Source organism: Acanthopagrus latus, chromosome 9 (genome assembly GCF_904848185.1).
Source record: "Acanthopagrus latus isolate v.2019 chromosome 9, fAcaLat1.1, whole genome shotgun sequence".
In the NCBI taxonomy this organism is placed as follows: domain Eukaryota; kingdom Metazoa; phylum Chordata; class Actinopteri; order Spariformes; family Sparidae; genus Acanthopagrus; species Acanthopagrus latus.
In genome coordinates this window covers 5,505,331-5,518,516 of record NC_051047.1, presented here as the reverse complement: position 1 = coordinate 5,518,516, position 13,186 = coordinate 5,505,331, and the positions used below count along the sequence as shown (strand labels likewise).

The 13,186-nt window shown below is 43.6% G+C and overlaps 1 protein-coding gene across 2 annotated transcripts in view; it reads left to right on the top strand.

Annotated features, from left to right (window-relative positions):
• The window catches only part of tbx15 (T-box transcription factor 15), a 47,733-nt gene continuing 34,547 nt past the window's right edge, over positions 1 to 13,186 (top strand). Inside the window, exons 1-3 of one of the 2 annotated variants that reach the window (XM_037110492.1) lie at positions 1 to 386; positions 777 to 892; positions 11,544 to 11,751. In XM_037110492.1, coding sequence (XP_036966387.1) covers positions 11,660 to 11,751 — 92 coding nt within the window. In that variant the 5' untranslated portion in view covers positions 1 to 386; positions 777 to 892; positions 11,544 to 11,659. Of the gene's footprint in view, positions 387 to 776; positions 893 to 2,458; positions 3,662 to 11,543; positions 11,752 to 13,186 lie in introns of those variants that run through there. The other variant, XM_037110491.1, reaches the window with a different exon arrangement.

The window sequence follows — 13,186 nt, the reverse complement described above, 5'->3', positions numbered from 1 at the left end:
ACGAGCGTCAGGTGAGTGCGGGGTCTTCTCCCGCAGGCCTGACAGATCCTCACATCCTCCACCGGCCCGAGGCTCCTGCAGTCGCTCCTCACGCTATATTTAGAGCGCTCGGCCTGGCATGGGGGGGTGGATTGCAGTCCTTGGGCCCGGGGTGGAAGGTGCTGAAACGCCCGGAGAGCTGCTGTCACTCCGGGTGCTTTACTGCCCGCTGCACGCCCGGTCCCCCGGGGTCACTGGGGGTCAAAATCCCCCTTTTACTGATTGAACATTAACGTCGCGTCCGGCCGCTTCACCTTCTTCCACGTGTCGGTCTGGAGGGACGAGGCCAGAAAACAAAGATCCTTCAGAGACATTTTTGGGTTTATGAGTGTGAGAAGCCCAGTTTGGTGAATAAAAAAAAAGAAAAGAAAGAAACACACACACACACACACACTCATGAACACACACGCACGCACAAAAACGGAAAACCAAACAAAACTGTGAAGAATAGCGCGTTTTATGAGGCTCAGCGCACAAGCTGCTGCTGCTGGATGCAGTTTGAGTCTCTGAGAGCAAAAAAAAAAAAAAAAACATTTGAACGCATTGAACCTTATAAAATATATGTCCCACATAAACGAAGCTGCGGAGATATTTATCCGATTGAGCTAAAACGCTCAGATGAGCCTCCCATGCGTCAGTTAATGAGATGCCACCGGAGCTATAATTGGGATCTACACAGCAAACAGTTGGTTTTAGCTTTTACTGCTCGTGTTTAACGAGTCTCCTTCCTTTCACAGGGATTTCGAGCCACCCTGCGCCCTGGATATCCAGCTCACTTGTTGACTCTGCCTGGAGTTTACGCACGAAAATCCTCCAGAACACGATGACAGACACCGAGTCAGCGAGGCGCTCTGTGAGATTCTTAACCTCCCCCAATAATTATTAATCTATAATTATTGTTTTTATTTTTCTAGCACGGACAATATTAACATTAAAGGGGCAGTCTGCAGTTTTTTTTGTGAAGAAATGTTAATGGAAAGAGAAAGATCTTCACTGGCTGATTTTTGTTGCTGCCAACACAAATTAAATAAACTAACTGTCTTTGTTGAATAGAGTGATATAAAGTGAATGAACAAATTGAGATGGATAGCACAATTTATACTGTTTTACTCTGTTTATATGTGGCGGACCCTGCCATCTTTTTCGCTTTAAACTTCAAACCTTGTTTTCCTCTGAGAACAGCTTGTTCATTCACATTTATTGAAGTTTATTAGAATTCACAAGACAAAAAAAACACATTTCTGAGTTTGTATTAATACCTCATTGATATTGAAAAGGTTAAAAAAAAAAAAAAAAAAAAATCCCAGTTTAAATTTCTTGTCCAAAACTACACAATGCTCCTTTAAAGCCTCTAAATTCCCATAAAGTCCGCTGCATTGATCTGCCTGCAGACTGACAGCAGGCAGCGACTGTCTCTGATCAAAAGTCACTTTACTATGATTTTTTTTAATTTAGACACCAAACACTTTTAATTGATCTCCCGACAGTGAATCCGCGAAAGCGTTTATCTTTTATTATTATTTTATTTGATTATCCTCGTGTCAGCTGTCTCTGTCTCTGCCTTTGGTCTGTCTTGGTGGTGAGATTTAATCCGGGAGCGCACTTTCACCCTCAGACGCACGGCGGTGACCTGTGGAGAGCTTCAGGTCCAGGGTCCGCAGGTTGACCTCAGGCCTGCTGGCTGAGGGACCAGACGTCCCCGGCTCTTCTCCCTGATCGTTTCGTTTTACCGCTGACAGGGAAAATGTGTGAGATGTTTTTTTTTGTTGTTGTTGTCGTTGTTGTTTTCTTATATATATATATATATATATATATATATATATATATATATATATATATATATATATATATATATATATATATATATATAAGAAAACATATATATATATATATATATATTTTTTTTCCGCTGCACGATCAACCGAAATGTTGTCCGGTGCTGCAGCTGCGTCAGGCCTGCAGGCTGACCACATGCAGCTCAGAGCAAAGAGAAAGGTGGTGACCAGACTCCTTATTATTATTATTATTATTATTATTATTATCATTATTATTAGTAGTAGTAGTAGTAGTAGTAGTATACTTAATTATTAATATATTTTATTTTATTTTTAATTTTCGACATCCTCCTGGCCTATGTATTTATCTATTCTGCTTCTGCGAAAAAAATATTTACATCAGACCAAAATGAAAATAATATATATTTTTTATTTTCGAGACACAATATTAAACGCAAAAAGTTAGTTATGCAGTTATCATATGTGAAACAGCTGAATCGATTAGTTATTAATCGATTAGCCGTCTGAGTGTTGTGTTCTTTCAACGTCACTGTACCTTCAGCGTAATTGAACACATTTATAAATGAGTTAATTCAGTCAGAGCCAGCACAGGCGACAGCTCGTTGTCTTTCTATCCGCTCCTGATGATCGAACTGTAAAGTCGCGCTCTTGCTGCTCGTCAAGTGTGTTTCTCTCAGTAAGCCGAGCAGAGCTGCTCCTCTGCACTCGCTAATCTTCTCGCTCCTCTCCAGCGCTGCGCTCGGCCCACCTGTCCCGCCGCCGCTCCGCCCGGCCTCCTCAGCTGTCGGCTCGCACAATGAAGCTGTAATGTGACTTTTCCTACAATCCCCTGGTAATGATGGAGTCAGCGGCTCAGGCGCACTTGGTGAAAAGACGGATATTAAAATGACTTTGGGGTGTTCGCCATGAGGCCGGGGCCTCTGAACCTGGATGATCCACCTTCAGGCGGGAGAGGTGAGGCTGCGGGGTGTGACTGTTGGGTCAATCAGCGCATCACTTCACTCAGACTGACGCTGCTCATCAGTTTATCATCCACCTCTGTCAGGAATCTGTTTGTGAGTCAGACACATGTTTAATGAGACGAAGATGCGAGGCTGGTGTATTTTCCATAGGCTACATTATGGAGCCAGTTCATCAGGCTGCTGCAGTCCGGATCACGGTTCTTCTTCCTTCCGCTGCCATTGGACGGAAAACTTTGTGTCGCAGACTTTCCCCACTTCTCATTGGACCAGCGTGTTTGACAGGGCGCAGGAGGGCCGCCCCCTGCGCCTGGAAAAAAAAAAGAAAAGAAAAGAAAAAAAAACTCCTCCAGAAGTGAGTATCAATCAGAGAGAAGTTCGGGGGACAGAAAGAGAAAAAGAAAGCCGCGGAGTGGAAGGACCGAGAGACAAGACCGCATCGAAACTATCACTCCTGCCGGACTTGATCTCACGCGCGGCCGGGATGGCACAGTCTGCCGTCCAAACTTTGACGCAGCGTTACTAGTCACAGTTGGGATTACTTTGGACACTTGGTGAGTTTGCGTCCCGCTGTAAACACTGACGTGTGCATTTTTTTTTTCTACTGTTTTGCTCCACTGCGTTGGACGGACGGAGTGGGTTTTTCGCCGCGTCCCCCCCGTCGGGTGGATTTGAGAGAAATGAGTGAGAGGAGGCGATCTGCCGCAGCTCTGAGCTCGAGAGCCCACGCTTTTTCCGTGGAAGCCCTGATCGGCTCCAACAAGAAGAGGAAGCTCCGGGGCTGGGAGGAGAAGGAGCTGGAGTTGTCCATGGAGAGCCTCGGCACGGACGGAGAGGACCCGGCGCACTGTCTGGATATGGACCCGGGTCAGTGCGCAGACATGCATTACACCGCTCAAATGTCCGGATCTCCGTTATATCACTGCAGGGCCATGCACGAGTCAGAACATGGCTCCATTTTCAATGACCCAGCCCTCGACAGGGCATGTAGCTGTGAGCTGCACGCTCTCATGTCAGTGTGGAGTTCTTTAAACCCACTGAGAGGGTCCGCGCTGCTGCAGCGCTGCCACACTAAGAGAACAGCTTTATACTGCTGTAGCTGCGGCTTATAAACCTGATGGTACTGTCAGGGACAGCACACAACATATGCATCAAGAAATTTACTTTAAGGAGCTCATTTACATCAGCAACAAATCACATGATCAAAACAATTCATTACAGATTTTAGACTGAACACGAGGTGAATTATCAGACGGGTCTGTGTGTCACTGCGGGTCGGCCTGTCCAGGTTTTGACTCCGGACTGCTGGATGTACTAGTGACAGGAAGAAAACCATGAGTAGAAGCGTGAGGTCGTGTTGCCGCCGGGACGCTGTGTGCGCGCACTGTGGCCGAGGCTGCAGGGAGGCCTCGGTCTGCTGCACCGAGCTCCGCCGGCACCGAGTAAATGACCTGATGCGTCTGAAACCAACGCGAACGTTTTGAGCGCTGCTCGGTCCCCGCGCACAGCCAGAGTCACGCGTCCCTGCCGCGCCACAAGCCGAACATCCAGTACAGGCCAGGTGTGAGAGCGCTCAGGTGAACGACTTAAGACTTCAGGCGAGGAAAATGTGCCGTCTGTTCTAACATTTGTAAGAAATAAAATATGGTAACAATTTAAAAAAAGTAAACAATAATTACAAAAATAAAATATAGGCAACCTTTGTGCAAAATATGAATAAACTATGAACTCCAATACTGGAAGTGCGGGACGTGTTTCCAAACAAACACAACGCAAAAAATGTCAAATCAAATTTACATGACGAACATCCAGGAAATTAAAATACATGTATATCAAAGTTTAGTAAAACAAATAACCGGATGTTAAAAATCACGATTTAATTTAACAATTTAATTCATTAATTTCGTCTTTTCCGTATTTGATCTCTTTATTATAATCACGTGGAAGCGAATTGGAAAACAAACATTTTTAGAAACAGCCACAATTGTTATATAAGAAATTCACTTCTAACAACATTGTTGGTCGCTTATTTAATTTAATTTTATTGTTTCCAGCTCACGGCTGATTGACGTAAACTTCACGTTAAATGAATTTTCAGCACATGAACTTCAGCAGTCTGCTGTTTTGAGAATTAGCTGCAGGTGTAAAACTACTCTGGCTGCCTGCTCTTTCATTTTTAGTCGTCAGTGTGGAGACATGAACTGAAGGCACAGAGCTGATAAACCCGCTGCGCCGCTCAGGAGCGACTCTATCAGAGATACAGAAGCTGCGCTGCTTTAGCCATTCCTTCAATTTCATTCATGTTTGAAAATTCAAATGAGTGTGTTCATACGAGGCGATGTTAAACTTCAGTCATTTCCTTGCAGAACTTTAAATTGGTTCAAATAGTCTTCATCGGCATTTTGGATCCAAACGAGTCCCGTTTTTAATAATCAAATATCAAATTGGGCCTGAATACACAAACGATATTGTCTCATATGTACAGCAAAGCTCCTTGAACCTTTGTAGGAATGCAGAGGCGGACAGAATGAAGCGTACCTCTGCGCGCTGCCCGGACAGCCTCAGGCCGCAGCTGAGCCTGGCGGCCTGCTGCCGTCTGACCTCCGGGGCGCAGCGCCTTTACGCACGGCTCCTCCGCTCTGAAACGGAAGGTCACTAGAAAGCAGAACTTTAAAGCGTGAGAAAAAAAAGAGGGAAGTTAACTTCCACTTCAGCAGGAGCACGATTTAAAGAGGGTGATAATTTATTTTTTTTTGTTTTCCCCTAGGAGCACTTCTGGGAAGATTGTTGTTGTCGCTGATATTAAATCAGAGATCAGTCCGCGGTGTGAGGGAGGTGAAAATAAACGCTGATGTCAAGGGTAAACAGCCTGTTTGTGTGTTTTAAAAGGTCAAAGATAATCAACAGAAGTTGGAGCAGACGTCATTAAGCAGCCCTGCAGTCACTCCCTAAATGCTCTTTGGATCCTCTGTTCATCATCTGCCGGTTTTGTCCGGGGAGTTTAAGGATTTGTGGCTGAATGAATTACCCAGTTCCCGGTTCCTCGCCCCCCCATGGACCCGCTCATTAGCGAGCGGGTTCCTGGCAGGTTCAGCGGGTCCTGCTCGGGTCCTAAAGCCTCCGCTTTGGCGGGTCGGGTGGCGGCGACCGAGAACAGCGAGTCTCTGTGGTCAGATTATGTGGTTTAGAGGAATCCTTAACGGAGTGATTTTATTTTTACCCAACTCCAGGCAAGTCTGGAAGCTGGTTGGTCGTATAACACGTTTATTAGCCTCAAAGACAAGGGCAGGACTGAGAGAGGCTCGGGCTCTGAACCAGGCTCGCGTTTAACGGCCTGCTCGGAGGAGCTGAGCAGCTCGGTTAGCACAGAAACAGTCGTTTTGTTAGACCTCACAAAACTAATACAACCAAGTCTTCATAATATTTACCCTTTAAACTAATAGTTAACAAGTCGAACTACACCTTGTATAACTTAATATCTAATGCTATTTATAAAAAGGCCTGACCCGAACTATGTGATTTACAAGACGACACATTTCGCTTTTACGCACAGATTACGCACAACAATAATATAACTGTATAATATTACTACTAATACTCAAATGATTTCCGCGCTGGTCCCTCCACGGTGCATGTGCGAAGAGTCATTTCTCCGTCTACTTTAAGCAGGCAGGCTGATAATAGAGATGTGTGTATGAGCGGGATTGAAGCTTCAACTGCTTCCTTCGTGCCCCGAGTCTCCATCAGTGTGGAAACAGGTGCTCTCATTGTGTGGATTGGGTTACTCGGTGATTTCATGGATTGACACGTTGCTACTGTCCACTTCAGGAGCCTGCTGCAGCTTCATTAAACCTCCTTTTCAAACTGGCTATAAAACAGTCTCCATTTTTGATTTCTCTATTTGGTCTACAAAAGTAAACAAGACCATCAGAGAAAACAGTTTCTATTTCTGTATAATTATATTAGTAACACACTGACTTAATATGTGATATATATAATAACTATTAGAGTAAAACACACATTCTGTATCCGTGTGCAACACTTCACTGAATGATTGCGGAGCGTATTCGTCTTCAAATATTGAGATCCACACCTTTTTTTTTAATTGCTGCTCCACCACCACAGTGAAACACTGTAAATGACATGAAATGATTGTAGCTTCAGCCTGTGATTTTTGGTGTGTTTGAAAACTTTTTGCATTAGAATAAGGTTCTGAAGGTTTGAACAACGGCTGGCTGTACAAAATGCTCGGAAAGATGGAAAATCAGATAGGTCTGAGCGATGAATCCTGTCGGTTTGAGACATCTTAAAAGAAAATTAACCATTTTAAATCAAGTGAAGAATTTCTACCTGCTACCGCAGTTAAAGCAGTTGCAGCTGCGTGTCAGAGTAAATGATAAAGATGATTCCCTGAATGATTCAAGTTTTCCACATTTATCTGCAGCTCCGAGTTTAAAACCTCTGCTTCAGCATCGTCAACACTGTCTCCCACAGAGGCATCCAAAGTAAACATTAAGTGATATAAATCTATAAATGTTGAATGTTTATTGACTCCCCACATAAAAATCCTCAGAACTTCATAAAGATACACATTTATTTTTAAGTTGTCATTTTGTCTGAAATTCCCTTCATAATTTGATTCAGTCCCCTCTCCGTGATATCTTCATGCTTTAGTTTACTGCAGACCTTCTCTAGCTGTGAGGGGCTGATGTGAGAGCGACTGCATGTGAACTGTGACACAGAGGACGACCTGATGTACAGCACTGACTTGATTCAATTCAGACCAATTAGTGGGCTGCTATGGATGTTAGCCTCATTTTAATGAGGCCTGGCATGAAGTGATTGGGAGCCCTAAACCACAAGATACAGGCCCCCGAATCGTGTGTGTGTGTGTGTGTGCATGCGTGCGCATGTAACCACAGCAGATGTCAGGGCAACGTTCTGCTGAGGGAGCAGATTTTTGTTTATTATCAAGTTCGTTCAGCTTTGAATAAAACTAAACCGAAGCTTCAGCGACGACGCTGAGAGAGAACCTTCATATAAACTCCACGCTGTGTGATAGCCCACTGAGAGTTACGTCCAGTCGGAGCTGCGGGCACATTTTGTTTGACCTTTGGAAATCCAATGATCTCTGATGTTTGACTCTACACATGATCTATACTGTGGTTAATATGCACATGCACATACAAATGCACGCACGCACACAGATGCATGCGGGCGCACACACACACACACACACACGTTTTGAAGATCTCATGCATATTCTTGCACTTGCTAAATAGTGGGGACCAATAAAAAAGTATCAGCCGTGTTAGGACATTTTGGGAAATGAAGACATTTCAGCCGGTCCTCACGACTTCAAAGGCCTGTTTGAAGGTTAAGACTTTGTTTTCAGCGGAAAGGTAGAACGAGGCTTGGGTTCAGGTTCAGGTTCGGTTATGGGGGCTAGAAGTGCATAACATCAATTAAGGTCCTCATGACCATAGAAGTACTAGTATCTGTGTGTGTGTGGCTGGTGAGTGGCAGAGGACAGGTCCTTCGCCCTGATGACAGGGCGGACCGGGTGGAGTCAACAGGCTCCCGCTCGGCCGACATTTCCCCTCTCTGCATCTCGGAGGCGTTCCTGCCAAATTATCTTATGTAGTCGGGCCGCGCTGGCTCTCTGGAATGCATCTGTTTCCTCTGAACGCCTCCATTTCACACAACATCCCGTTTTAGATGCCTGTCGGAGATATGCGGCTGCTCAATGTGGCTTTTCAGGCTGTGTTGGCTGCAAATATTTAAGCAGATTTCAGATTGGATGCCAGAAATTTGGCATTCCTCATGGAGAGTCAAATCTGGTTCCTGTCACCGTGAAAAATCTACTAATTATTATCATATACTATATAATGTTACATAATATTGTCACAGCCACAATTCCTATAATGAAGACATTATTTTACATGAATCTTTGTTTGGTTAGAAGAGACTTATTTTGTGCTGCAAAATGATGAATAATTTGACAGTTACTGAACATCAAATGAGAAAAATGTTGGTTGCAGCTGGATGATACAGCCTTCAGATTTTGCGATTTTGAAATCTCCTCAAAAGCACAATTTTGAAAAACATCACATGTTCTATAATGGTTGGGAAACAAATGATAAGAACACACATCTAAAGGGGCTTTTCATATTTTCATATTATAACCCTCATTTTTTAAATTTTTGTCCTTTTTACTCTTCTTGCTTTATTTACTGGGTAATTTGCCGACTGCATGTTGCATAAGAGCCCAAGTAGCACATTTGTATTTAATTCATTGGCAAGTGGATAAAAAACAAACAAAACAAATCAGAAAATGCTGAATGTTGGAAATTATTCAAGCCGAAATTTGTAGAAGCCTAGTATTCAGTACAGAATGCATGAGAATAAATTTATAGTTTACCCTTACTTGTACTTTTGATACTAAGGTACGTTCATTAGAGAAAAAAAAAAAACAACAAAAAACCTTTAGATACTTAAGTAGATTTAATATCAGAGTGCTATTTGCACAGCTGAATTTCCCTTTAACTAAAGTAATATTTGTATATGATATCTTTACTTTTACTCAAGTAAAGCCAAGTAATGTTGCCTTTTTACAATGCTGCATATACCCTGTATGTAGGCTACTGTCTGTATGCAATATCTAAATGTTTTATTAGTAAAATCCCTAATCTTCCTCTTTTACATGAAATGAATTGCTTTCTGTTTACATGATCTCATTTTATTGGTCCCATCTGAAGATTACAACACAACAGCGCAGGGCTTTTTTTTTTTTCTTTTTTGGCTGTCATTGAAGCTGTTGGCCCCGTCCTCTTCCTCTAACACTAGCTGTATGTGTAATAAGAGTTTTTAATAGAGAGCGAGGGGGCAGCTGACTGCCTGAGAGATGGTCCGAGTGTGTATCTGCATGTGTGTGAACAATCAAAAGGAGAGGAAGGGAGAGTAATCGTGTGTGACAGTCCTCGCTGGCTGCAGTGACACTGGAAGGATCTCCCAAGTAGATGATGGAAAATCTGTCTCTGTCTCTCTGTGGTCATTATTACAGCCCTCCACCCTTTCTCCTCTCCTCCTCCCTCTACTCTTCCTATCTCCATCTATCCTCTCCGTGCTCTTGTTTCCAGCCGGGTTGGCTTGGCGTGCGCTGCGGCGGTTTTCGCCTGGGACGCTGTCCAGTCGCTCAGCAGCTCTGCATTTGCATAACCATATTTGTGTGCCCTTAGTCTGCCAAGTCAACCTCCTCGTGTCAGGGCCCCCAATAAATAATACATTATTAGATTCTTTTTTTTTTTATTTTTTGGGTGGTGGCGGTGGTGTGGGAGGGGGTGGAGGATATTCGGCTATAAACTATTTCTGAGAAAAGTGAAATAAGAGATAGCATGTGGTGATCTTATGAGAGTTTTGTCGGGGTAATGTGCAGTTTTGAGGTGTTGAGCACTAAAGTTTTTACATCCCAGCTGGAAAAACTATGATGCGCTCAGATATTTCACCCAAAAAGTTTCCTTTCTTTGAAAAATAATAATAATAAAATAGAAATAACACCAGATGTGCTAAAAAAAATATTTAAAGGTCTGAGTGAAAAAGAATTAATTGGCGTGAAAATATTCAGTAGAAGTGGATTTGGATGTTTGAACATTTTTTTATTAATTGGCAAAAAATAAGCAGCCGGGATTTAGAATCTGGTGTAATTTCCTGTTTCGGGTTAAAGTAGTGGTGCCCAAACTGTTTCCCTTAAAGGAGCTGAAGCTGAAATTTAATTGAGCATCACGGGCAGAGAGCAAACCCATATTTTTTCTGTTGTTAAGAATTAAAATGGTACCACAAATTCCTTTAGTTGACTGACTTTCCCCTACAAAGTGTCACTCCGCATGCCATCCTCATTTAAAAAATAAAATAAAAATAGTAATCAAGGGTCTTTTAACAAAAAGGTTGAAATTGTTATCTAATTTTTACTTTAAGCCAAATTGAACCTTATGGTAGGCCCACTGTGGCCTGCGGGCCTCATCTTGTTTTAAAATAAATTTCTCAGTTGAGAGCTTTTGAGATTAAATCACACGTTGAACCTAACAGTAAAAAATGTGTGTGGAGAAAATAAAAGGGATCCTTCTGATACATGCTGAGACTGCAATCTGGACAATATATCAAAGGTCATTCAGGGTATAAGATAAAATAAATGTTCCTGTTATTTTGTCCACCCTGCCATGGCCTGGACATTTTTTTTGCATGAAAATAATGCAAAAAATGAAAAATGTGAAGGAGGCTGAGGTCATGCCTTTTGGTTTCTGGGAGTTAGCGGCTCAGCCTGATGGAAAGCTCTCATGTAGGTCTGGATTAGATTCAGGATGGAGGGGAACGCTTCTATCTGCTCTAGCGTTGTGACCGTGTTGATGACTCTGACTGGTCAGTCTGTAAACTTGGTCCAGAAGGAGCACTCGAGGGGGAAACTTCATTTGCTTAACGCTTCCCGTCGGAATTCGCCATTGTGTGGCCCAATTTAAACGTTAATACGTTCTACGTCGCGTTTCAAAAGGCTTTACGCAGCATTTATTCTGCTTTTGACACAAACCCAGAACTCCATGACGAGCTGAGCCAGGCCCGGCAGCAGACGGCAGGTGATTTGGAGTCAGCAGAGAGAACCGCTGTACTTTCTCGCCGTGCCAAGTTTCCTGCGTAAAGCGTATAATTCCACTGTTTGAGAGCTGCCTTCTCATCATCTCCCTCATTTTCCCCTCAGACTCGGAGGCGAGTCCCGGCTCCGACGGAGAGGGTCTGGCCGAAAGGACGTCGTGCTCCTTCGGCTCACCTGACGAACTGGCCCCCGGCCCCTGCGAGCCGTCTCCGCCGGCCTCCATGGAGGAGATCCAGGTGGAGCTGCAGTGCGCAGACCTGTGGAAGCGCTTCCATGACATCGGCACGGAGATGATCATCACCAAGGCGGGCAGGTAGGCCGGACGCACAAAGCGCGCACACGTACAGCTGCTGGAAGTAGGTCAGACCGTCTACGTGTAGCTCTGCGGCAGACTCATGGCGCACACAGACTTTACGCTAACTGCGTTACGGGCGACTTGCGTACTTTTACGCGCAGCGATTATTTTTCGATGACATTATGTGTGATTACAACAAAACTGGAAAAAAAAAATTCTAATGATGTCATATTATGATTAAACTCAGTCACACATTCTTAATCAGACCTGAAACCCGCAGACGCACTGAACCACACACACACACACACACACACACACACACACACACACACACACACACACACACACACACACACACACCTCTGAGCTCTGTTTGGAGGGTGTTAATGTGTTGCACATGCAGGCCGCTCTGTTGTGTTCAGGCCTTCATGACGCGGCAGGTTACTCCTGATGTCGGAGAACAAGCAGAGCTGCTTCTAATTAATCTTTCTGTAACATGTTCCGGATTTTTTCTCGCTCTCTCGGGCCAACAGTCCAAACTCAGAGCGAGCGCAGGAGCTGACCTGCGGATCCTGCAGGAAGAACCTTCTCTCCGCAGTCTGCTCCGCTCCCCGCGCCGCACATTTCCACCACCGCCCCCCCCAGTTCACACCCGTCAGCGACACAGACGTCAGGCTCAGTATTAACCGGGACAATATCTTTTTTAAAATCATGTTGATTCTTTAGCGCGTTAATGATTAAACGTCACATTTAAAACTAAGGTTTCGTTTTGGAGAAATAAAAATAAAGAATGCATTTGAACAAAAGTTTCTTGATTTAAACGGACGTTTTGAACTTCCTCAAGATTATGATATCTAATTTTATTTATTCATTTTTTATGAACTATCTCCCATGTGTTAAATGTGTTGTTAATAACAAGGACGATCCAGTGTTGGCGCTTTATAACGTGTTTAGTCTCTGTGCTGTGCAGAATATTATATAATATTCATGTGTGGAATATTTCGTCTTGAAAAATGGCTAAGATGATAACTGACCTGGACACACAATCATTTAGTTGTGTATTTTTCTATTGAACACTATATTTGTCTGTGACGTATAAAATATGCGACAGATCTTTGTATTTAAGTCCAGCTCACTCGACAAAAATAAATATTGGCGTGTATTTTTTTTGCGCGCAGCTCCGAACGACGCGCAACTCGCGTTTCAGTTTCTCGTCTCTTCTCCGACGAAATGAGCTCGGATGTCTCTCTCAGCTCCTTGCGGACTACACTCGGCTGTTTTTTATTTATTTATTTATTTTTATGAATTGACTTTAAATTGGTAATCAGCTCATAAATAGAGCAACAATCAGTTTGCGCTGAAGCAGAATGGAGGCGGACACGACCGTCGCCGTGCGTATTTCACGGCCTGCTCATAATAAGCCCATAAATCCAGAGGAGAAGGGGAGCGAGAG